This window comes from Sebastes umbrosus, chromosome 9 (genome assembly GCF_015220745.1).
Source record: "Sebastes umbrosus isolate fSebUmb1 chromosome 9, fSebUmb1.pri, whole genome shotgun sequence".
Classification (NCBI taxonomy): Eukaryota; Metazoa; Chordata; class Actinopteri; order Perciformes; family Sebastidae; genus Sebastes; species Sebastes umbrosus.
In genome coordinates, this window is record NC_051277.1 from 14,584,757 (window position 1) to 14,611,041 (window position 26,285).

At 41.2% G+C, this 26,285-nt stretch overlaps 1 protein-coding gene across 1 annotated transcript in view; it reads right to left on the reverse strand.

Moving 5' to 3' along the window:
• spock1 (SPARC (osteonectin), cwcv and kazal like domains proteoglycan 1) overlaps positions 1-26,285 on the reverse strand; it is a 112,437-nt gene that overhangs the window by 30,048 nt on the left and 56,104 nt on the right. Inside the window, 1 exon segment of the mRNA XM_037780298.1 lies at positions 12,183-12,263. Coding sequence (XP_037636226.1) covers positions 12,183-12,263 — 81 coding nt within the window.

The window sequence follows — 26,285 nt, forward strand, 5'->3', positions numbered from 1 at the left end:
TGGCGTTATCAGTCGCTATAAGCACCATAGATGTGGGTCAATAGGGGCCTACGTTGTAAAAGTGAAAGTGAAACTTAAAAGCAACACATTCTAACATGAAAAACTGAATGAAATGTCATCTTTTGAACACAAACAAAAAGGCTTCTTTAGGTTTAGGCAACAAAATACAACTTCTTTAGGTTTTGGCAACAAAATACAACTTCTTTAGGTTCAGGCCACAAAACTACAACTTTTTTAGATTTAGGCAACAAAACTGCAACTTCTTTAGGTTTAGGCAAAAAAAAAAAATTGTTCGAAAAACATGTGTTTTGGGTTAAAATAACATATGAACACAAAGACAACTACACAATGTTGGTTTCACACAATGTTGGTTTCACACAGGTTGCGAAATCCAGTCTCCTGGTTGGAAACCCTGTGTTTTGTGTCCCATCCATCGTCCCGAACCTCCACCTCTTAAGGTGTTTCACACTGTTTATACTGCAGCACCTGACTTCTGCTTCTGCTCCTATCATAATTACTACGGTCGCTAAAGGTCGCTGTCGTCTTCTTTTATACCTTCTTTCAGTGATCTACCATGTGAATAGATGATAAAACCTACTAGTGGGTGTAGAAGGCCCCTATTGACCCACATCTATGGGGCTTATAGCGACTGATAACGCCAATTTAATAGCCTGACTAATCGGCTGGTTTAAGGGAACGATTTCCCTTTTAGAACACGATGATCCAGTCTCTAAATATAACATTGGATTGTAGATATGAGGACGACTGATGCGAAGGGGGAGGGCGCACCCTATGCACCGTGGTGCATTGCTGGGAACCATGAGGGAGGTGGCGGATGAGTAGAGGAATTGAAGCCAGCTATTGCAACTATGCCTATGGCAACCTCAATTCTTGGCTCTCGCACACAGAGGAGAGGAAGTCTGAGATCATACCGGAGTTGAAGAGAGCTCATTGGGGGAGCTCCAGTGGAGGTGCTCATGAGGTCGAGGTATGTGCACACGGTGTGCAACTGGCTATGCTGGGAAGTTTGTCTGCAGTCTGACTACTGCGGGAATATCATGGCTGGAGGAGAATCACTTTCAGATGGATGAATCTACAGTTCGAGATCCATGGTGAGTTGATTCGGAGGTAATATGAGTCTGATGCAAGTGTGGGAATAAGGACAAAGCATGGCCTGTCATCGAGAAACTGAGACAAGTAGGACAGGATGGGTTAGCGACAGGTGATTAAAGGTGAGTACAGATGAAGTGAGAGACGGGCCAACATCAGGCAGTGAACTCTGGACTGGTGGTCATGGTGACCACGTCACCAAGCTGATGAACTCAACTAAAGAGATCAAAAACAAAGTGGGTTTTAAACCACATACAGAGACCACACGCTGTCACTATAGTGAACAAACTAAAAATGATTTAAAATCCTAAGTTAATTGAGACTGAGTACAGTGCGTACAGATCAAAGCCTTGCGTCATGTACAAGTCATTAGCATGTGGCTACTAACATCATGAAATGAGACTGGCCTCGTCTCCATTAGGGGCCTAATGGGTTGTGTTTGAGCCACAGCTGGTGTCTGCTGCGAACATCAACTAGTTTCTGACCTGATCACACGCACCGCGCTGCAGTTTACATGCTGGTTTATCAGCGTTAAATCAATCACACGCGATGGCGTTTTTCTTGTCTCCGCTCGCAGTAATCTCAACAACCATCATTAAGAATGAATGAACACCCACACATACGTAACTCTGAACATATCTTATGGGACAGCTTCCTTTATCTTTGCGAATGCACACACACAATAAAGATGGTGAAGCTCAGATAGTCTCATGGGAAGAGATAGTACACCGTCCACATCCGTCATAGCTGAGCAACACACTCGTTTCCTCACAATCTGTAAAAGACATACACAGATACAAAAACACATTACAAGCCCGCGTGCCCTCTCGTATTCTCCAGAATGCAGAGAGATGATATGTCAACCTTCCTCCTGATAGCTGTCTGATCTGCCTTGTGTTTCCATCGCCCGCTTATTTGGGCCTGTCCTCACCTCCATCTATCAGCGCTGGAGGAAACCCATCTTATTTCACTTCTGCAGCAAAATGACTTTATCACCGCGAGGAAATGAGAGATGAAGGGAAAGAGGAGAGGAGGGATCGGGGAGAAGGGAGGCTAGTATCTGGTTAACAGGATTGGAGGACAATTTAGGATTAGTGTGTGACCTCCACTCACGGACAAATTGGAAATCAGACACACACAAACAAATGAGTGAGTCAGTTTATGCACCGACACACACACAAGTACACAGAGCGTCACATGTAGACGATTACACGGATACTACTTCCTCATAAACAACAAAAAAGTTCATTTGGACTGACAATGATGCTCTGAATGTGAAATTGGTTTTCAGCTGACGTGATCTGAATGTTTGTGGTATCTAAAGGAGGAGAGGAGAGGAGGAAAGAAAGGAGAAACAAGAAAGAAGACAAAAGAGGAGAAAAAATGAGAGGACAGACGAAGGGGGGAGAGTAGAGGAGAAAAGAAGAGAGGAGAGGAGAAGAGAAAGGAAGGGAGGAGAGGAGAGGAGAAAAGAAAGGAGGAAAGGAGAGGAGAAAGGAAGGGAGGAGAGGAGAAAAGAAGAGAGGAGAGGAGAGGAGAGGAGAGGAGAAAGGCAGGGAGGAGAGGAGATGAGAGGAGAAAGAAAAGGAGGAGAGGATATGAGAAATGAAGGGAGGAGATGAAAAATGAAGGGAGGAGAAGAGAGGAGAAAGGAAGGGAGGAAAGGAGAAAAGAAGGGAGGAGAAGAGTAGAGGAGAGGAGAAAATCAGGAAGGAGAGGAGATGAAAGGACAGAGGAAGGGAGGAGATGAGATGAGATGAGAAATGAAGGGAGGAGAGGAGAAAGGAAGGGAAAATAAGAGAGGAGAAAGGAGGAGAGTAGATGAGAAAAGAAAAGAAGGGAGGAGAGGAGAAAGGAAGGGAGGAGAGGAAATGAGAAAAGAAGGGAGGCGATGAGATGAAAAATTAAGGGAGGAAAGGAGAGGAGAAAAGAAGGTAGGCGATGAGAAAGGAATGGAGGAGAGGAGAGAAGAAAGAAGGGAGGAGAGGAGAAAGGAGGGGAGGAGAGGAGATGAGATGAGATGAGAGAAGAAGGAAGGAGAGGAGTTAGAAAGAGAGGAGAGGAGATGAGACGAGAAAAGAAGGGATGAGAGGAGGAAGAAAGGAAAAGCAAAAAGAAAAGAGGAGAAGGTAAAATGACAGGATGAAGAGGAGGATGCGAGTTGTAGAGTTGAAAGTGTAGAGTAAAAGAGAGTTTTATCCATCTATTTAAAGCTCGAGTGAGCAGCATTGGCGGTTAAACCAGCCAATCAATTGTAATGCAGGAGCACTGCAGCACGCTCTCGCCACCTCTCTTTCACTTTCCTCCATACGTGTCTCTCATCTCCTTTTATTCCCCCTCTCTTCTCTCTAATCTTAAGTATGACTTTATTCTCATCCGTGTGTGCGTGAATAAGACAATATGCATGAGCAATATCACTTGACATGCCTTAACGCATATCCATTCACTCCAAAGTGCCAAGTAAAACTCATTTTCACACTCAAAACCACATTTTTACCTTGAAAATGTTATTGATTTATGCAAATGAACAAGGTTGTCTGCTGCTGATAAGACGTTGCCAAATGTACAAGTGTAAAGGATTTGTGTGTGTGTGTGCGTGAAGTAAATATTATTATTCTTCATCAGACACTGCTTAACAGACGAACTGTGGAGACGCAGTGCTTTGAAATTGGTAGCTGATAAGGGAGGAACAACAGGGAGAAGCGAGTCATGTGTGTGTTCTCTATAATATTACAGCTGCGGCAATGTGTGTAGCCTTTGTCCTTGGCCACATGTAAGGTTGACTGGTGACCCCTGGGTGCGGGGTTACCAGTCTGTTGGGGTGAGACAGATGTTAGAGTAGACGGAGCTGTAGCTGAGGGTAGCGAGGGCTCAAGATAAAAGCAGATCATTAACAAATGAACAGAAATATCCTCAGTTTGAATTCAAGTTGGGCACATTTACACTTCTCTAAGTCTGAAACTGACACAGTTTGGTAACTGGTCAGCGTATCGTCATACAATGGTTCGTATGAGATTTTACGAAAAGTTATTCCTCATTTTTGGTGCGTTATCTACAAATGTTCAGCAACGCGTGACGCATGTGTCAATTTACGCTTGTTACATGCACACTGTCTTTTAAAAAAAAACCACTTAGTTAGGTTTAGGAAAAGATTGTGGTTTGGGTACGAAAGTTACGTGACAAAAAGTATTTAGGTTTAGGAAAAGATCAACACGTTCTCATCTCTCACTCGCAGTAAACAAGTGCTTAATGTTAGGAATTAAATAAAAACACTTTCTTAGGTTCAGGCAACAAAACCACTTAGTCAGGTTTAGGAAAAAAAAAAACATGTTTGGATTTAAAACTACTACGTTTTTTACAGTGCAAATGTGACTGGCCGTTGTGAACACAAACAAACAGCTGATTGTAACATGAAAGTGAAACGTAACGCACGGGACATGAACAGCGGTCTCCTGGATGAAAGCCTTGAGTTTGTTGGACCCATCCACCTCCCCTTTCCGCTGACACGTGTGTCTCTTTTGCTCTTTAAACTACGTCACCACAGCCCTTTCCCTGAATGTGTATTTCAGTCAGAGTCCATTTATAGCAAATGGTCACTTCGGTGAAAAATACTCATTAATGAATCTCTCAAAGAATCTGAGCAGCATCGAGGATTAGAACTAATCCACCTAACACATACCCACACATCAAATTTAATTTAACAATTACCCCAAAAATGAACACACAAAGGCACCTACAGGCTCTGTGATGACAGCAATCAAAGTGATTGCATGTCACATGTGGCCTAATATTAGATCCATCTAACTTCATTAGATTGATGCAAGGAGAAACACATTGTGTTGAAGCATGAATGAAGCAGCGGATGCCAATCAGCTAATGCGAGCGACTTCAATAAAGCTGCGCTCCATTTGTGAATAAAATTCATAGTTCAAATTCAATTCAATCCTAATGCATTTATGTAAAAGTGAAAAGATCTCTGTGTATATATACAGTATAATCTATTTATGTGCAGTACCTACAGCTGCAATCACTGATATTGTGCACTGATATTAACACCGGAGAGGTAAAGTTGTAAACATTTGACAGGCTGTCTTTTAGGACCTTGTGCGGTGCCGACTTGTGAGACTTTTACAATCAGACACCTCATGGCTGTTGTACATTTCACTGCTGTGCTGCAGCACGCTTTGAAAGTGCTGCTGTTGCTGCAAACCCAACATCATCCCAGCTACCATCTGGTCAGGTTTGCTCTTATATACTGGGGGGGAATCAATATACTCCACGGTTGGTAGCTCATGCTCAGCGAGTACAGCAAACACATAAAAGAAAAATAGATTCCCCTCTGAAATCAAAAGTTGTGCTGCATCTTAGAAAAAAATACTCATCTGGCTGAACATGAAGATCAAAGTCATTTTCATCATGTGAATATGATGTGTGTATGTATCATCTATAAGGGTTTTGTTGCTCTGCTCGTGTAGGTGTGGCGGTGTTACAATAAACCCATCATTCTGTCCTCGCTGTGCCTTCCTGCCATTACCTCATGTTACAGTGCTCTCTTGTGCACAACTGTGGATGAAGTAGGTTCATATATTGACTCCCTCCATCCCTGCAGGTCCACAGCTCAGAGCCTACAGGGAGCCACAGGGCAAACACAGCCAGACAGAGGAGAGCTGGAAACATACTGCTGGCATAATCTTATTTAGTGTAGTGCTTCCGTATATAAAAAAAACATAACATTAAACAATAGATTTAATTTCTAATGGATCTGTGATTTTACTTACAAGCTTTCAATACTGTAGGGGAATTTTACTGTGCGACACTTTGTGATACACAAGGACATAGTTTTGATCTATGCCTACACAGAGAAAATGTAGAATCAGTAACTTCAGTAACTGAATCACCGCTAACTGCATTAGTGTGTCAGTGTTGCTGTATCGTAGCGCTATTATTCATTAAGGCGAGCGGCACAGATGGCAGTTTATTGTCCACAGTGTGTAAAAAAAATCATTCTTTTAAAAGTGGATGATCCAACCCTGAACATAACTTCCAGCCATTTAATTGCTGCAAAACTTCCAAGTTGATTCCTGGCAAAAAAAAAAGCACATCGCACTTGGAGCTGTAAAGTTTTATGACAATTAAAGTTGACAGTAAATTGCCCTACTCATCCACATTTTGTCTCCTCAAGAATTGTTCTCTCCCTCTTTCTCTTACCCTTAATGTTCCTTAAGAGACAGGAAAAAGTGGCTGTAGAAGAGAAGGGTGAGATAAAACACTCGTCCTGTGTCCTCTAATGTTGGACGGCGGCCAGGATGGAATGCAGTGATTGGATAATAAAGATAGTCAGAGTCCAATAGCAGAGGCCACGTCGCCAACAAACCCTGTCAGAGAGTAGAGGGTGACCTCAAATTAATTGCTGCTGAGCTGGACATGGGTCAACGGGGTGTTTTTGTAATCTGTGTGTGCGGATGTGTATGTGTGTGTGTGCTCATTTATCGACACCGTCTCCATTGTTTGCGCTCCCCAGCCGCTGTTTCTAATAGCAAATAAACAAGTTTAAAATTAAATAAACAAGCGCTTCAACAACCATTCCCAGAGGACAGATTCCTGACTGTTATTAGAAAAATGAGCACCACTTTCAGGCTTTGATAAACTAATTAAAAAGGTGTTTCTTCTCTTTCACCTGGGGGGGCTACAGAGAAAAAACAAGAGATGGAGAGAGAGAGAGAACAGAAAGACAAACAGATCAGGAGGAAATAAAACCCCCCCATCCCTCTCTGCTTTGTGATCGTTCCTCAGGGTCGGACTGTTTGGCCTATCAGAGGCACTGGAGCGATGGATGACAGCGAGGACTGATGGAGGGATGAAAGCACCAAGAAGGCCTCGGGGAGGACGCAGCGATAGAACGGATTCACCATCCATAAAATTAATTATTGAAAACATGAGAAAATCATATTACTGTGGATGTAACTGGAATGGAGAAGATAAACAGGCTGTGTCAGTTTGAATGTCAGAGAAGAAGCCACAGTGGCTTACGGGAGGAAAAATATCTGCAGAGGCAGAAAGGCTATTGACTATCGCTTACAAACTGAATATTCATCACTGCCACACAACCACTATACACACACAACAGCACATGCACGCTCACACTTTACTGTGAAAAGCCCTGAAAGAGTATGTTCTGTGAAGCTGCTGCTGGCAGCGAGGCATTTTTAAAGAAACAGTATGAAAGCAAATAATCAAACAGGCTTTGAAGACGGCTTCAAAGCCAAAGAGCAAAGATGAATTTAAGGACAACATGCGCACACAAGAAGACAGTAATTTCAGGTGGAAGTTGCTAATTGTTACAGTCGAGCTAAAGTTGTACATAAACTGTTCTGCTTTATAATTGTAATCATTATCATGGAGAACGGAGAGAGAGCAGAAGTAAAATAGAATATGCATGAAATTGGCCTGGTTGGAGGGAACTCGCACACACTCAGGAAACACATACAGTATGTAGATACCGGAGTCTCTAACTGTGTCCACCCTCACAAAGAAAGAAGCCGAAATGAGCAACCAGCTCCTGATAACAGCCAGCTAAACCAGGCTGTAAGGACTTATGCGATATACCAAGGGTTTCATTTAAAACATGTTATCTTATGTGAAATTCAACAATAATACCGGGCTTCTATAAGAATTCTCACCAAACTTTTGGCACATTACCCTGTGTGTATGGATAACTTCAAGAGTCCATATTTCAACAAGACTGTAGGTGTGATTCACACCTCATTCCTGTGAATATGCTGCGCAGTTTGTGCAGTCTGTGTTTATTTGCCCCAAACAGCAACTGTCCAGAAGTTAGCTGGAAGCTAGTGAACAATGGACACACCAGCTGTGTGCGTGGGAGTCATGGATGTATAAAGAGGACTGGATACGGCGTCGGAGGCGGGCTACTGTTCACTCCTATGAAAGTTGCTCTAGTGGTGCACGAAGCAAAAAAAAAGCTTGACTTTCGAGTATAAAATGAACCGGATCTTCCGGCGATCATCCGCAGTCATTGGGCCCACAGAGAAAGCGCAGTAACGTTTCCTTTAACCCCGCCTCCCAGCCTGCGGTCCAGCCCTCGATCTCTGACTCATTCACATGAACGGAGGAAGGAAAATAACTCTGGATTCGGCTATTAGTGCATTTAACAACTATTAGGAACTAATGATTTGAAAGTTTAATATGCAAGATTCAACGAAAAAACAACAGACTGATACAAAAATAATCCCTCTCAATCATCACTTATGCCCCACTAGAAGTGTGTGGCGGTGTCTGTTTCTGCAGAGACCCTTCAGCCCTCTGCCTGTATTTTCTCTTTTCTTATTATTTTGCTTTACTCTGGACGCTTCTGGGCGTCAGCAAACAGCCTTTGGGACCCAGACAATAACAGCGTGGGTTTCGTTCAGTGGGTCAAATATCACCACTTTGTCACGCCCCTCGGCTTCTGATACGACTCACAAGTCCCCCTTTAGCTCTGTTAGATACAAAGCGTCCGTATTTCACGGATGAGAGCGGGTCGTGTTATGTGCATGTGTTCCAGTGATCCCCCTGCTCCTCTCTGTGCTGTGAGTGCAGCTATGATTGGTGTGTGTCTGTAGTTTGACGAGCAGACAGGAAGTCTGCATTCGTTCAAAATCCGGCAACTCTGCACATTTTGATGTCTCTGATTCACTACTTTGTTCTCACCAACGCCGCTCGCTCGACCATCGCTGCTCTCTCTCTCCCTCTCGGCTTGTTTAGCCGTTGAGGGGCCAACTTTGAATGCTGTGTGTTTACAAACCGACCATTGTTACATATAATACCTTTAAAGGTATAAGGGCTATTCAAGTGTTCGTACTAGGAAGTTGATTTACCTAAAAAAAAAAATGATCCACTGATTCACGGACGTCTTTTACGAATGTAAGTCTATGAGGAAAAAGTATTTTTGGGCCCAATGGCGTCACGTGATGGACACTGAAGTTGTAATTCCACCGTTTGGTCTCTACAAGAAATGTCTTCAAAGCCTGGCGCACTTCCTGGGGGCTTGTTGTCAGCCTCTGACTGATCTAAGAACTCACCAGAAACTTCACCACTTTCTGTTACCTTCCTCTTTCCTCTCCACTGTATGTTTATGAAGTAGATTCATAAAGCCTCGGGATAGTTGAAACATTCAGTTCCTGCTGCCAAGAGTGAATTTATGTCTACTCCCGTCTTTCCATTGACTTTGTATGCCATCATGCAACCTCTGAAATTCACTCTGCATTCTGTCTGAACACAGTAAGGGATTACAGCCATGCTAAAGGCTCTGTGAGGCTGTACTCCTGCAGCTGTGCAGGACGGTCAGGAAGGTTTTTTTTTTTCTATTCATTCAAGATTTCATTTTGCACTTGTACAATGTCAAGTGGTCTCTTTTCTTCTGCCAAAAAAAAAAAAAGATCCAGGCCCTTAACTGACCATGTGTTGCTGCCAGGACAAAGAGTTTGTGTCAGTTTGACCTTCAGTCAATTTCAGGAGAGGTCACAATGAAAGACCGCACGCTTGACTTACAGCCTGACTCCTCGCTCATTGACACACTGATCTCTTCCTCTTTTTCCTCTGTACAGGTGGATGACAGATCTGGCCTCCTGCCTCACCTTCAGTGTCAGGGATAATTAAATGTTTTTGCACTGTCCTAGACTGAAGCATTCATTAATCTGAAGCTGAAGTGTGTGTGTGTGTGTGTGTGTGTGTGTGTGTTTGAGCATGCATGAGAACGAGTATTAGAGCCCTGTATCTCCTTTACCTCCATCTCCTCTCCTCTCATTATCCACTCATATTCACCATTTATTAATGTTATGACATACGGAAGCTCTGTGCGTCCATTAGATCATCCTTTTAAAGCTTGTAGTAAAGCGACAAATTGGAGAAAGACCAGACTCTATTCACTTTATCTACGTTTAAAAACCCTTTTCAGTCTCCTCTTTCTTTACACTTTTTCTAAAAGAGAGCCTCCAGCAGCAAGGCAACACCACACAGTGACTCACACCACAGAGTAGACAAGAGAAGAATGGAGAGTGAAATGATGCGATATGTAATTCAAAAATCTCACAATTTGCTCCATTTAAAGGGAAATGTTTGTTTAGTACATGAGGGTCAATCCCATGCAGTGACTCACTTGCATTTCTGCATGTCTGACATTTCTGGCTTTCACAACTCACTGCCTGACATCTTCGCTCTTTTTTTTTCAGAAAACAAATCAATGCTTTAATTTAAATCACTTAATCTCTGAATTGCAGCTTTCTACTGGAGAGCAGCATTCCCTGGAAAAACTGAATGAGACGTCGCTCTACAGCGTTGTTTCATCAGAGCTCATGACAAGGAAAAGCTGTAAAGAACCAAACCTTCACCACAGACATGAAGATGCACTCTTCTGAATCTCACAGCAGCACAATATGGCTGCGGCTCTTTTTATATAGGCTTTGATACCGTGGATTACTGTATGTTACCATGCAGCTTATCTCCCATTGAATTAGATCAAAACATGTCTAATTGGTTTTGTAATTGCCTAACGAACAGAACACAATGCGTGCATCAGTCGTATTTCAATTTGCATTTGATTTACCAATTGGTTCCCCAGTTAGTTTTCCATTTGTCAACCCATCGGCTGATTTCAGCGGTGGCCTGGAGCCTTGTTGTAGCTTAAATCATCTTTCATGGGTGTTCCATGTCAGAAAGTTCATGTAAGTAGACATAAGAGGCCTTGTTACATCACAAAGTATATTAGCCTTGTGTTTTTCACCATGACACAGATTAATCAATCCATTTTATATTACCTTTTTAGCAACTTGTTTTATTTGGCTATTTATGAGTCACTGTAACTCATCTATTTTTTGATTAATTATTTCTGTGTACATGTTTTTCTTAAATTATTTAATTTTATAACAGTATTATCAAATTAAATAGCAGTCAAGGAACTGCTTTAGCTAAGACGTTAATGAATAATAAGTACATAAATAAGGAAGTCCTTCCATTATAGGTCCCATACTACTACCTTATACATTTTAAACACTAATTAATCATGCATAGTTGTTAAATATGTGTATTGCAGTTTTATGCCTCTGCATTTTCAATTAGTCACGCTAAACGCTAAAAAAGCAACCTAAATATACGCTGTGCTGCAGACATAAAAACGTGATGCCCACATGCAGGAATATTTTGTATTCTGAGGTCAGATCAAAATTTAGTACAAAAATAAAAGACATCATCAAACTGATTTACAAAAAGTAAATGAACTGAATACATTTTCCATATACTGCAAAATTCAATTAAAATGTTGCCCATGATAATCTCAAGCAATATGCAGGATTTCAGCCCACTACACCCACGTTGGCTTGTTTAATTCTGATGAGCTGAAAGCACAAACACCAGAACTGACAGGTATACGCTACTGTGCTCTGAAGAGGGAAATCTCTGAGTATATCACTGCCCACTTGTTAAATCTCAAATCACAATTTTCGTATTGGCCTGCACTAACAGACCATGATGTTCGTACTGCAGCTAACCCTGGAAATAGCTCCGTGTTACTGACGGGGCTAGCTTTGATCATCATGTGTGCATTCGCCATGGTTCAGACGACGAGCTGCAAGCTTGGTTATCTCTCTCTTCCACGTTGACATCTCCGCACACAACCTGAGACCAGGCAGAGAACTAATTGTGCTAAACACTGCTGTATTATAGCCGCCGTTTTATGGGATCTGAAGCTGAGACAGCAAGTGCAGAATAATTTAAACGCAGTGTAAAGTAATGCTACAGTCTGTTGTGGAACATCAATGACTGCCTACCAGAGCGTTTATTTCTCATTAAACCTGGTAATCTGTAATGATCTGACTCCCATTATTATAGGACAAATACATCAGCACTGAGATAGCCCAACAACACATAGAGTAGAAGCGAAATCAGATAAGTCAAATCAGCTGTAACAACAACAACAGCATGGTTACAAACTAACTTTTGGCTGAATTGGTTGAAGCTATGTCTTCCAGTCACTATAAAACCTTCCCCACCCTGATGAAAATGATGTTAAACAAACTCACCATCCTGTACTGTCTTCTTGGCTGAGCTGGAGTGAGCTTTAGTTCCTGGGTCTCCATATCTGCCAGGTTCGGCCTCTCGTTCTAAAGAAAGACGTAAAAACAAACACAGAATAATTAGAATAGTTCATACATGCCTAAAGTAATAGTTCAACATTTTGTGAAATGCGCTGAGTTAGAGTTAGAGTTCAATGAGTAAGAAGAGAAGATCGATGCTAATGTTATTTGGTCGTGTCTAGGAGGTTACACGCAAATTAGGAAACTCTTGCAAGATGGTTAAGGTTAGGCATTGATCTTGAATAGTTGAGGTTAGGCATTGACCTGGAATGATTAAGGTTAGGCATTGACCTCAGATGGTTAGGGTTCGGCATTGACCTTGAATGGTTAAGGTTAGGCATTGATCTTGAATGGTTAAGGTTAGGCATTGACCTCAGATGGTTAGGGTTTGGCATTGACCTTGAATGGTTAAGGTTGGGCATTGACCTGGAATGGTTAAGGTTAGGCATTGATCTCAGATGGTTAGGGTTCGGCATTGACCTGGAATGATTAAGGTTAGGCATTGACCTCAGATGGTTAGGGTTCGGCATTGACCTTGAATGGTTAAGGTTAGGCATTGATCTCAGACGGTTAGGGTTCGGCATTGACCTGGAATGATTAAGGTTCGGCATTGACCTCAGATGGTTAGGGTTCGGCATTGACCTTGAATGGTTAAGGTTAGGCATTGACCTCAGATGGTTAGGGTTCGGCATTGACCTTGAATGGTTAAGGTTAGGCATTGATCTCAGATGGTTAGGGTTCGGCATTGACCTTGAATGGTTAAGGTTAGGCATTGATCTCAAATGGTTAAGGTTAGGCATTGACCTCAGATGGTTAGGGTTCGGCATTGACCTTGAATGGTTAAGGTTAGGCATTGACCTGGAATGGTTTAGGTTAGGCATTGACCTTATATAGTTGAGTTTAGGCATTGACCTTGAATGGTTAAGGTTAGGATAGGTCGTCAGGCAACAAGTCTCATGAGAGTTTTTGCAAAAATCAGACTACTAACACCTTTAGAGCTCTCTAATTAACATGTTATATCTTTTTTGTTTAATCTGTAGACAATGTAAAAACTACAACATAACATCTCTGCTGGTTGCCTGGCACCACTGTGCTTGGCTGGTCCGCCAACAAAATAGTTACATGTAACAACTTCCCTTAAACCTCAAGTTGTTGTTATGTTAATGTTTTTATACGGATTAAAGAAAAGCGATAAAACGTGATAATTAGTAAGGTTTATATATGAACTTTGGAGAGAGCCAGCGTAGCTGTTTAACCCAGCTTCCCGTCTTATGCTAAGCTAAGCTAATCACCTCCCGGATCCGGCTCTGTCCTTAATGTGATATCAGTTTTCTAACTCACGTCCCCAACTTCACAATCCAAAACAAGTACGTTTTGATATAATGCTTTTAATCTCTAGAAAGACAGTCTCCGTGGTGCTACACAAACATTATTTTTCTCGTCTGAAAGGAATAATCATCGCAGCATCATTACCGGGCGCAAAAACAAATAGACTCAGCCGAGGGAAAGCAAAGTAATGCACCTATCCATCTCGATACGGGAACACTAATCCATCCTCCCTCTTACACACAAACACACACAAACACACTGCAGTACAACCTCCCATATGGAATCAGGCCAGTGGTGGCAGAGCCTCAGGGCGGGAGCAGAGAAGCCAAACACTGAGGTACAGGGAGTTTGTCATGTCTGTCTGTAGGCCGTGACATTAACACCCTGAGATGATTAACTCCCAAACTCATCCATCTCCTGTATTTATCAGCGAGCGAGGCTTTTAAGCGAGGTCCGAACATGGTCTGTATATAATGACCAGGTAAAAGTAAGGAGACGTATGTGCGTGGAGGCAAAAGTTAACTTTGCTTTTTTTGTCAATACGCCCTCTATTCATTAATCTTTCCTCTCGATCCTCTTCGCCAGGCCTCTTTCCTCCTCATTATTGGATGACTTTCTTATCTCTGAGTTATCCTCTGTGCAGGCAATCTCTCTCAAGTGCTCTCTGTAGGCCTCGTGTCTGTATATCTTCGTGTCTCCTCCCTCGAGACTCTCTGATGCCACTGTCGCTTTCACAAGCTGGCATTTAGCCCGAGGGCTCGCACTATGATCGCTAGCAACGGCTGTCTGCTCGCATCCTCCTGAAGTTTATTTATCCTAATTTACGATGATCAGAGGAAGCTCTATTGTCTGCGGGCCACAAAGGGCAGAATCAAAACACATATACAAACACACACACGTTCAGTCTTCCATCTATGTGATCTACTGTTGTGTGTATCTCCCCTTGAAAACAGCCTGTTCAGCACCGTTCACACAGACTGCAGTTCATTGATTCACAGCTTCATTTCGCTTTGAGTTTACTGTTGGTTTTGGCTCTGTCCTCTTAAACTGGAAGTGTAGGGCAGTAGCAATTCACTCCACTTGCCGTGTCTCCGTCTGCCAACATTTACCCTTTCTTAATCACCATTTCTCTAGTTCCTCGGTGCCTCTTCTTCCATACCAATTCTTCTTTTCCATACTAAACAGAACTGCTTCGCTGATGTGATTGGTTTCATCTGTTCATTAAATTAACAATACCCTCGGTGTGACTGTGTGTATTTCCTTCCTCCGCGTCTCAGCAGGCTCCAGGTATCATTGATTACCACCCGTGAGTGTGTGTATGTGGTTAATTTACTGCGTATGCCTGAAATCACTGTAGCATGTACGTGTGCGTTTCAGCTGATAGTCCCATTTATGTGTTAAGACTCGACACTGCGAGCGCTCACCCCTTCTGAAAGAGCGAGATAAGAGCCGAGCCGAGGGTCATGGATATCGAGTCACTTTTTATGATGTGGCCAACAAGCCATTAAAATCAGAGCGGTAAACAATGTTTAAAGAACGCCTGGGGAGCGAGCTACAAACCCTTAGCACATTAGACTGAAATGAGATATTTGTTCTCGCTCCGGCTCACTCGCCATTTAATACACAGACCTGAGGTGCTCGCTGTTGTTTGTTGTCCTATCTGTCTCTTTTCTTATCAGTTTCTGTCTTTCTAATTCTTTTAGCTCCTCCAGGCGCAGATCAAAGATGGTTATATATACGAGAATGTATTAAGAAGCAGTGGCAGAGATTAAAGATGGAGCGATGAGGGATGGGAGCAGACAGACAGCGGATCTTCAGAGAGGTAGAGAGTTGGAGAGTCGGAGAAATAGCTGATGAAATATATAACAGCGTCGAACACTCTGCTGGGAAAACACAATGTCACGTCTAATCAGGCTGATTGGCAATTTGGAAGCTCCAGATTTCCGAGGCTTTGTTTGTGGCCACCACTGCCAAACCAGAGAGCATCACACATGGCTTCTGTTTCTGCTGCCAACACGGTTCCCATGGCAACCACTTATTCACTGTGTAATCTAATTAGGCAAACGGGCAACACCTGAAAATTGCGAACTTAACTTGCATTGTCTTTCCTGTGTCTTTGTCTGCATTGTGCACTGGTTGCCAGTTTGACTCTCCTGTGCTGCTCTGGACTGGCTGTGATAATGAAGCGCTGATCCTCCCTTTTGACTCCCCGTCTCTGGATAATGTATTGCAATCACAGCCTCACAAATGTGCTGGGCATGCCCATACACAAGAACCAAGAATGAAATAGCCAGAGTACTGATTCTGAGCATTGGTCTTGCTGACAGTACAACTGTTATCTGCTGCCAAGGACTCTTCCTCGCCTCTAGTCTCTCCGTCTCTGTGCTCGGGCTTAAAGGCCTTTCCAGGGCAACTCTCCAACCATTATAGATGGGACCGTGCAGAGAATAATGCAGATGTACAAAACCAGTAATTCATCATAAAGAAATCTCTAGAAGAAGGCCGAGCTAACCTGGAGGACGTGTGGCTGTAACATGGTGCAGCGTTAAGCGGTGTTGAGCATGGACACGGTAAAGAGCACATTCATTGAACATGCTCATGTTTTTGTCGAAAAACGTTCGCAACAGTTAACGATGCTCACGCACCGCGTGGCTTGCAAGCCGGCATAGCTAGTGCAACCAAAGGAGAAGAGACGTCAGCCACTGTCTATTCCATCCTCTCAAAAGTCAACGTGATGAGCGAGTGATCGCTACAGCCCCGTGTTCGCGGTAACGCTTTTGTGCATGCGGAGCAGAAATGCTCCTTCGCGAGGATCATGGGGAGGATGTTATGTGTGTTTACGCGACTGGAAAAGCAGTCGGTTCCTATCGTATCACAGCTCAGTTAAAGAAGTAAAAACTGTTTTTAAATTCATGTAAATGACAGAAAGTGTGGCTGTATAGTCAACAGCAGACTTTATCTTGTGGGAGAGAGTGTATCGTATTGGGATTGTTTGACAGCAGGTATTTCTGCCTCCTTGTAAATGGGAAAGGTAAAAGTAAATATCAGAACATGGCTGACATTTTAATGACTACAAGGCAACAGCTCTCACTCCAGATTGCTGTAGTCAGTCACCGGTGGATGGAGAGAGAAATCATCAACCATAGTGTGTGTGAGTGTGTGTGTGCATGTGTTCCTGTGTTTATGAGCTCACTGTGTGTATTGTATGAACAAAAAAGACTAACATGGGAGTGTGTGGTCATATTCCTTTGCCTTATATACAAAAATCGCAAAATATTGGATTTTGCCTCAATAATGAAACTAATTTTAAGTAAATTCTAAATATCAAAACAGGTTCTGTTGTGAAAGGTTTTCACCAACTGTTTACTGAAAGGTAAAAAAACAAGCTATTCATTTATATTTTACTATCTTTATGAGGTTCAACTCTTACCTGAACTTGGAAATAGTAGTTTGACAAAACAATCTTAACACAGGGTCCTCTTGGATGTAGGTTTGTCTGGAGCTTTCAACTACACCTCACAGTGTTTGTTAGTTCAGATGTCGTTAAAGTTGGGTCACGGGAAGGAAACTGAGCAATCTCCATTTGTTTTGAAAGGTCCAGTAAAAGAAAGTGGACCTCGTGTTTGGATTATTTTTCAAATTTCTTTGAAAGAAATTGTAGGTTTAGTGACATCACCTCATTAAAAAAAACAAAAATAACTAAAATCAAACCTTGGACCATAATTTTACTCAAGAGTATGTTGTGTGTTTCACTATATATATTTAGGCAAGGCAGTAATTATATAAAAAAAAAAAAACGACCTGATATCATTGTTTATTCAATATTTCTGTTTTTAGCAGCTTTTAAAGGTGCAATGTGTAAGATCTGACTACCTGCTCAAAACAAATAGAGGGTATCATTTACTCCTGGATCCATACAATCTAAATTTACATTCATCAGTTATTAATATATATATATATATATATATATAAAAAGCCAACTACTAACTAACAGCAGGGCAAAAATTCACAAAATCGGACCAAACTACTGAAACTCTGAGAACCGGTCAAAATAACTCTGCTATAATCTTCACATGGCAGAAAACGAGAATACGACTCTTATTTTTGTTTCGTCCTCCCTGCCACCAGGAGAATACTGCGCCAAGAGTAGAGCATGCGGCAGCTCCGGGAAACCTCCTCACTCATCGGTCCTGGGTCTGCTTTGGGCAGCGAGTTGGTGCACCACGAACATGAAGCCCTGATCTGAGTACAGCAGACGTCTCTTTAATCCACCCACGGGGCGAGCTGGGCTGTCTGGGACACAGGCCAGTGTCACCCACACACACCTGCCTCCTTACAGAGCATTAAGAACAACATGTACAGAGGCCTAACAGGTTAACCATCCGTGACTGGCATGACGACGGGTCAGTGAGCTGTCACCATGGAAACAAGTTAATGTGGCGAAGGATTCTCCGATATATCCTCATGCGTGAGGAAGACAAGAAGGGGTTGTAACATTTAAAGCTTGGGTCGGCAACACTGGTATCCAACCGAAAAACCCAGCCCAGTGTTGCCAACTCCTTTCCAATGAAAGTAGCTCGCAGCTGCTCCAAAAGACGCTAAATCTAGAGAGAAAGTCAGGTAGGAAGGCTTATAATACAGTCCTGCAACAGCCACATATACCGGATTTTTTTCTATTTTTTGTTAGAGCATTTGATTTTTTTCATTGCTGTCGCGATGCAAAGAGAATTTCAACAAATATAACTCAAAAGGTTTCTAAAATACATTACCTACCCTAGCTTTAAGTGTGACGTGTAATTTATAAAACTGTTTAATTTAATGACTGTTTTCTTATTTTTTCATATCACGCTCTGTGCATTTTGACCAAAGGAGAGGGAAGTGATGTTTCAAGATGAACTACAGGCAAAGTAAACTTCACAGTGCTGTAGTATTATTACTGAAATATAGATACTAGGCCTAAATGATTTTGAAAAAGTATCCAATTGTGATTATTTTGACTGGCATTGCAATTGCGATGATTTGCAATATTAGAGGGAATGGTCATTTTTACATCTTTATTCTCATTTTCACTGAACAACATTATTACGGTTTGATTTTTGCAGCAATCTGTACCAAAACAAATGTGTTTTTTTAAGTCTTTAGAATATGATGTGTTGGCTAGGACATCTCTGCAGCACGACAATATTTCAAAAATAGTATTTTGACATATATTTAAGCTTCAACAAATATTGCGCAAATATACCTGCAATTTGGCCATGTTGCGATTTCGATAAAATTTTGATTAATTGTGCAGCCCTAATAAATATTGTTACTCTATTCATAATGTGTTATTCATTAATCACATTTTCTTAATCCAGCCAAATGCAAAGTACAACATACTTTAATGAAATATTTATTTCACACGTCGTAGCCACAGAGATGTGACAACTGAAACTTGAGTGATGCCAACCAAAGAGACTGTCAGCTATGAATATGTGGAAAAGATCCCTACTGAGCTGCTGTGACATTGTACGGTCAAATTGTACTTTCTGACGGATGAAGAATGTGTAAGTAGAGCTGGAAGACACAGCATGTTTCTACTAAAGATCTCCTGCTGGGCAAAAACAAGCTGCTGAAAGAAAAAAGAGGAGATATGAGACTACACTTCCACAGGGGGGGGGGATGTGATAATAATAACCAAACCTCGTAAAATATTTATCAAAAATGTATGAAAACGACTAACGACTAATTCTCACAGGCTTTTCAGTGCGTGTGTGTGTTTACGTCACTGCGGAATGTTGATTCACAGTCGCCCATTATTCATCATTATGTAATTTCCAACTGATGAACTCAATACTTCAGAAACAATAGAAGACTCCGGAGAGACATTGAACAGAGATGCAGGCGTGTGACGTGAAGGGGTGCTGGGAGATGGATGGCCTGAAAACATGAAGAACAAAACTGATGAGAGAATTTAGAGAAAGTGAGGGTGAAGTTTAAAGAAAAGGCAGAAGGGAGAGAGAGGACTTGGTGACTGCAGTGAGGCAGGGTACACTGTACTGCTGCATGAATATATTTTGTGGGAAGCAGCACTTTATGTAAGATTCTGTCGGTTTAGTAAATCGCCTGCCAGCGAAAAAACTGGCAGAAAACTTCACCTCCACAGGATGCAAAGTTTGTGACTTCTTCAGTATTCAAAACAAAATTGCATGTGAGGTTTTCTTATGCTCAATATGTGCTCCCATGTTGCTACCACCCTGTTATATAAACAACCCATACATGGAGACAACAACGGGAGCTGGTTAATGTTAACAAAACAAAATGTATTCACACATATGTTGGCGTGAAAGTCCTTCTGCCCACACTGTACTATTTTAAAACATTAACACGCATCCTGTTTTGTTGGTATTTAAAGTATCACCTGCTTCATACAGCAGTATATGTGGTGGCGGAGCTTATAGAGCACAAACATGTTCAGAAAAGGGTGGCCAAATATACCAAAGTACAGCCTTTTTCCAATCAAAAACAGGCTTCATCATCTCAAGACAATTATCCAACCTACAGTCAAATACAAATTACAGAACTTCCATTAGATTAAAAGGTAACACTATATAATAACCATCATTTATCAATGGTAAATTGATTAATTAATTAAACCTAGTTAATAGTTATTTTACTGTTAGCAAACCATGAAATGATAATTCATAATATTTATTCATTATTAGTAATGCTATAATGTACGTTATTTTAACAGTTTATTGTTGCACACATTATAACATTTTATATACTATATATATAAGTATTTGTTAATGATTAGGAAATTATTTCTAAACCTTTATGAAATTGTTTGTAAAGCATCTATAAACATTATTTAGATAGTTGATAGTTGTCAATGGTTAATAATAGTTTTTTGGTCCATCTGTCTGTCATTTTATAGATGTTTTACAAATGATTTCTTAAAGGTGGTAAGCACTGGTAATCATTCACAAATACTTAATATAGTATAATGTTATAATGTCTGCAGCAATAAACTGTAAAATGTAATCAGAATGTAATTGTTGATGTCTGTTATCAGCTAGAAAATAATATATATAGAATGTATATAGAAATTATAGTATTACTAATAATTAGTAAACATTATTAATTATCATTTGATTGTTAACAGGAAAATAACTATGAACTAAGTTTAATTAACTATCAACTTACCATTTATAAATGATAGTTATTATAAAGTGTTTCTGATTAAAATACACAAAACAAAGTACGTTATTCCACAACATCAGCATCTAATGTGAAGAAAACCGGTGTAAAATCATGTTAACACATTGTTAAGTCTCAGGAAAAAAGCCATTCATACACACAAAACACAGTCTGGGAAAATCCTACAAACAAAAGACAGAAAACAATTATTTGAAATCAGGCCGGCTGTCGCCAAACAGATACCGAGTCACACAGAAACCAGGACTATATGCGGAACTAAATCAACAGCACATATTATCAGGATACTGATGAGCTGCAATGTATGTTCATTTCAGCGAGGCGAAGCAGCCAACTGGCCTCACACAAGTTTTCTCAAATGCTGTAGGGTTAGCGTGGATTCAAATACATGTTCACCACAGCTCCACAATATAAGCTACAAATCAACTGCTGGACCTCATTAAACCACGAGACGTAGTCTGGCAAACACATTTGCCACGGGTGGATTTGATGGCATGCCGTTCAGTATCACCAACAACAAGTAATTTGTGATCCCACTGATTCCATTCATTAGATGCTACAGAGGGGGAGCGTTAATCGCCGAGTGATTCATCAGGGGACTGGATTCTCCCCCATCAACCTTCCTGCTGCTGATTAGTCTCCAAGGGCGACCAGTGACTCATTAGTCAAACTGAGATCGGCTGGTGGTGACTGATGGCGCTACCATTTCTGCTGCTTTGACATCCAAATAAGAGCCGTGGTCAAACCTGTCATTTCTATATGAATTTCGGTGCCTTCAAATGAAACCCGTGAGCTTGTGTTTGAGGTTTCTTCCATTTTTTCTCCCTGTTAAAAGTTTTTTTTTTTGGTTAAGTAATGTTTTTCCTTTTCCGATGTGAGGGTCGCACTGGAAAGGACAAAGGGTGTCGTATCCTGTACAGATCGTAAATTTGTGATTTGTGATTTTGGGCTATACAAATAAAATTGACTTGACTTGACTTGTGTTTACAACATAAGAAGTCGTGTACATAATATGCTTGGCGTTCAAGTGTTAAGTCGTGAGAAGACCGCTGCTAGGCAACGGCAAAATTAAAGTTACTGTTGCCGTCTAGAAGCCACAGAGGTTAACAATTTAGCAGGCTAGCAGGTAACATAATGCAGGAAATGCAAATTCATAATGACAATAAAGTTTAGGCAGTTGGGAATATCAATATTTCCCTAATACAAATTATACAATTACGAAGAATTACAATATACGACTGGAATTACAATATATTCACTTATTATGCGCCAAAAAATGAACTTCCAAGGCCTCCGCCATTTCTGTCAATGTCAACAAATACGTCACAACTCTGAGCTTTCAGAAACTTTCCACTTACGAGGTTGTGAATACCACATTAGGGGGGCGTTTATATGGGCTCTTCTCGTGAACACGGTAAACACGACCCCATTTGAAGGCACCAATTGTCTCCTGACCACCACACACACCAGGTTTTATGAGATAACAACACTGTCAGTATTGTAGCTTTGTTCAGGAAAAGGATTCAGACAATTCCCATATCATGCCCCCACATCGAATGACTCATCTTAAGCACCCTGTCACGCTGACACTGGCTGGATATCAAAAGGTGAAATCAACACTTACGCGTGTGATGCCTGTTGTACCAGCTGGGTGAAAACGGGATCCCACCTGAGGCAATTCAGACACATGAAAACAGCAAATGTTCTCACAGCAGAACAGATTGATTCCCATTATTTATTCGCTGTCTAATTGTTTCACTGTCCATTACTCCCAGGTGTGCTGTTTGTGTGGGAGTAACTGCACCGTGCATATAGTGATGCTAGCAGCCCTGCAGCAGGGGAGCAGTCACACTGCAGCTGACGTGCATCGCTGCAGCAGAACGAGGCGAAGGGAAGATGGAGGAAAATGTTTTAATGCACTCCCATAAAGAGTCTAATTGGCACAAAGCTTCAGCTACGTGGAATGTCTCTCTGGAGGTGTGCACAGATGCCACGTTCTCAAGAGGACAAGTCACCTCGTTACGTCCTGTCAAGATGTTGCAGTGACTCACATTCTCGGAGTGTACCGTGTGGTGTGGGCAGTGCAAAAAGCCTTGAGACATTTAGAGAAGGAAAGGGACTTTCAGGAAGAAGTTGAAACATTTTTCTAAATGTGGTATAGTGAAAGAGATTCTACTGTGAGCATCTCCTACCACAGTTAAAGGAAAAGATTAATTGCATCGTGTACTTTATATTCAGTTTTATTGTTTACAGTATTGTACTCACTAAAGTAATTACTGAAATCTCTTGTTGCTAAAAATAGGTCCAACTGGGCAACAAACAAAAGTAGTCAGTTGCACACGCAGGCTGGAAACAACCCCCAGGTTAGTAAAACGGTAAGGGGACCTTCGTCGTCATGGATACGGTAATGACCATGTGGTTAAGGTTAAAAACAACATTGACTGTCAGTTGGAAACGGGAAACATTTTTTGGTAACTCATCCACGCAGACTTTGTGGCTCTATAACAATGTCACTTTAATTCCTCCTTTGCTCTCCTTATAATTACTAACATAACATAACTTAAACATAATGTGAACATAAAGGTACTTCCTGAAATGACTGATACTGTTATTCTTCCTCTCTAAAACGTTTTTTTAAAAACACAGAAGATGGAGGTCACCTACAGACTCACGGTTCGAGTGTATATGAGCGACATTACGGGTGCGCTCGCTTTCACTTTTAATCTCCGGTGCTGAGAAATGAAGCCAACGCAGAAGGGCTAAAATGTGCAGTTATTCGAACGGCCACTTGAAGCTGGCACCAAAAGCGAGTCAATCCCCATAGACCCTCATGTTAAAATGTTACAGCAGAAATAAATAGCCTTATACAAAACTCGGTATTGGTCTCTATAGCTAATTTGCCCGTTTCATGACAACTGTGCAGGGGGTGAATTTTTATACAACTCAACCGTTTGAATTATATTAAGGCTTAAAGTTTGGCATCCACCTCTTTACCCATTTCTGGATTAGTCAGGAGTTAGGCTGTGTTGTCACTGCCAAGATAGCAACAGCCGGAGCACCGACCTTGAGCTTCAAAACGGCTCTTCAGAGACCTACGGGTGACGTCATGGAAACTACGTCCATATTTTATACGGTCTATGGTTTTTACTCCAAAATAAAGATATAATAGAGATAATAATAAAGAGACGACTGTTTTTGTTTACAACCTGATAATCCGACTGCTCATAATTTCTTGCCAGTCAGTCCTCTTTTTAGCAATTAACGTTCCCTGATCCCCACAACCGTCCGATGACAAATTTGATGGGGCTGTGTCCGTAGGTCTCAATCTGACATTGACACCCACATCACGCAGGGATTGGACAGCTGTGTGGACATGCGAAAGTAAGAAGGATTATTTTAATTCTTGCTCTCTTTTTTGATTCTCTACACAACTATTTCTGCAACTTTTCATGTTTTCATGAGTGCAACACTTTTTTCATCCCTGTCAGTATTTAGTTTCTGGCCTAATTGAATGAAATATTAGTAAAGTAAGACGTAAGTAAGTACGGAAACGACTCAGTGGGAAACAAAGCAGAGCCTCCATGTTTGGAGAACAGTGTTTCATCCATATACAGTTTTTTCCTGTTAGTCCATCATTGTTTGAGCATCTAAATCCGGCCTCTGTACATGTGCTACAACGGGGTTTTGCCACAGAGGATTCCTCCATAACATCTGAGGTATTTAGTCCCTGGTTAGGAGAATGAAGCTCTGTTTACTTTTTGTCTTTAGTGTCTCTCTCAGACACCCGAGTTTGATGCACTGAGGCGAGGCTGTTCTCATTAGGCTCAGTATCCACGAGGAGCTGGCCCAGATAAACCTGCTCAGCATGTCTTTCCCTGAAGACTTACAGTTACTGTGCTAGATATGCAAAACCAAGCCTGCACACAACAGAACAAACTTGGCGGTAGAAAGATTTAAAGTCTGTTGTGATGTTCAGAGAGCGGCAGTCCAATCAACCCCCCAAACTATGTACGTGTATGTGTGTGTGTGTGTGTGTGTGTGTGTGTGTGTGAGACAGTGAGAGTGTGAGCGAGAGTAAGCGAGTGTTTGCAATAATTGAGTTTAGTCAAGAGTTACTAGGGGTCTAGGAGCATTACACACTTGAGTGTGATTGATAAGTGGACTTGGCATTGTTGCCATAGTGAGTCCATAAGCAGTACGTAAATGCGAAAAGTAGCAGCATTTGGCCTTGGAGAAAGACACAAAACACACACACACAAACACACACACACACCTATGTTTAAAGAGATCATTGGATTTTGGCAAAACAGCACAGTTAGTTCATTTGGAGTTCTTCTAATTCACATCGTGTAAATTGTACAATTAAAAGAGTGAAGTAAAAACACACATTCAAGCCTCAGTATATTAACACTGGTGCAAACATTCCTGAGAAACATTCTGAAAACTGTTTCTATGTATTTTAGATTAATTTACTGTGTATAACTGCTGTTCAGTAACTAAAATAGCATATAATCGTTAAAATAACGCCCTTAGGCTTGAGAAGCGGCTGTGCGCTGCTCTTCATCGGAGGTGGTGTGGAAGTAATCCCTTGTTAACTATATAAAAATGTGATAAACAATGATAAAAGTATTAATCCTATAACACTGTTTTTACTACTGAAACAGCATACAATCCTGGTGCTGCTGTATTGACCCCAGTGCTGTAATACTCACACTGGCCACTGTAACTCACAGCTCTAGTGATGTCATGTAAATTCCAAGTAACCTCGCAGCTGCAGGGGGCCCAAAACAGGGAATCTGGCAGAGGAGGTACCAAGATCATATGTATGGCAGAGGGTATATGCTGATTAGTAAGACAGAGACCAGTAGAATTGAGGAATACTACGATTTATGATGACAGGAAAAGAGGGGTGAGTTCTTTGTTCCAAGTATATAAGGTTATGATGTAAAGAACGCGAGCAGTTGCGTCCGGACAGACGTGTCCGGACCTGCTCGGGTTTTGGTTGTGTTTGTGTCTGTTGATATTAAACACGATGAAAACTCTGCTTCTTGCAAAATACTTGTACAGTATCATGTGATTCATTTGAGTAACCTGTGTTGACTTTCAGACAACATTAAAATTGAACATTGAAGAATATTGAGCTGGGATCTCTGCCGTTCTCAGCCCAAGGCTTGAGATTTCCAGACTCAACAGTGGAAAACCAAAACTAATAGAAAACACTTCTGATCAGGCACAAATCTTACCATTGTGTGTCTACACAAATGTAACCTGGTAGTTAATGTAATGATTCAGGGAGTTTTTAAAGAAGTTATTTGCTAATTATTATGTAATTATCAGCAGACATGGAAATAAAGCATATCAATTAACTTTGTATTCTCTTCCTGGAAATATATTAAATAAATTACCAGCTATTGGGAAATAGCTGAATATAATTATAAAATAATGTTTATAATAGATATAAAATAATAATAATAAACATCCAGAGTCAAGTTCCAAGTCAAGACAGCCGAATAAATAATTTTT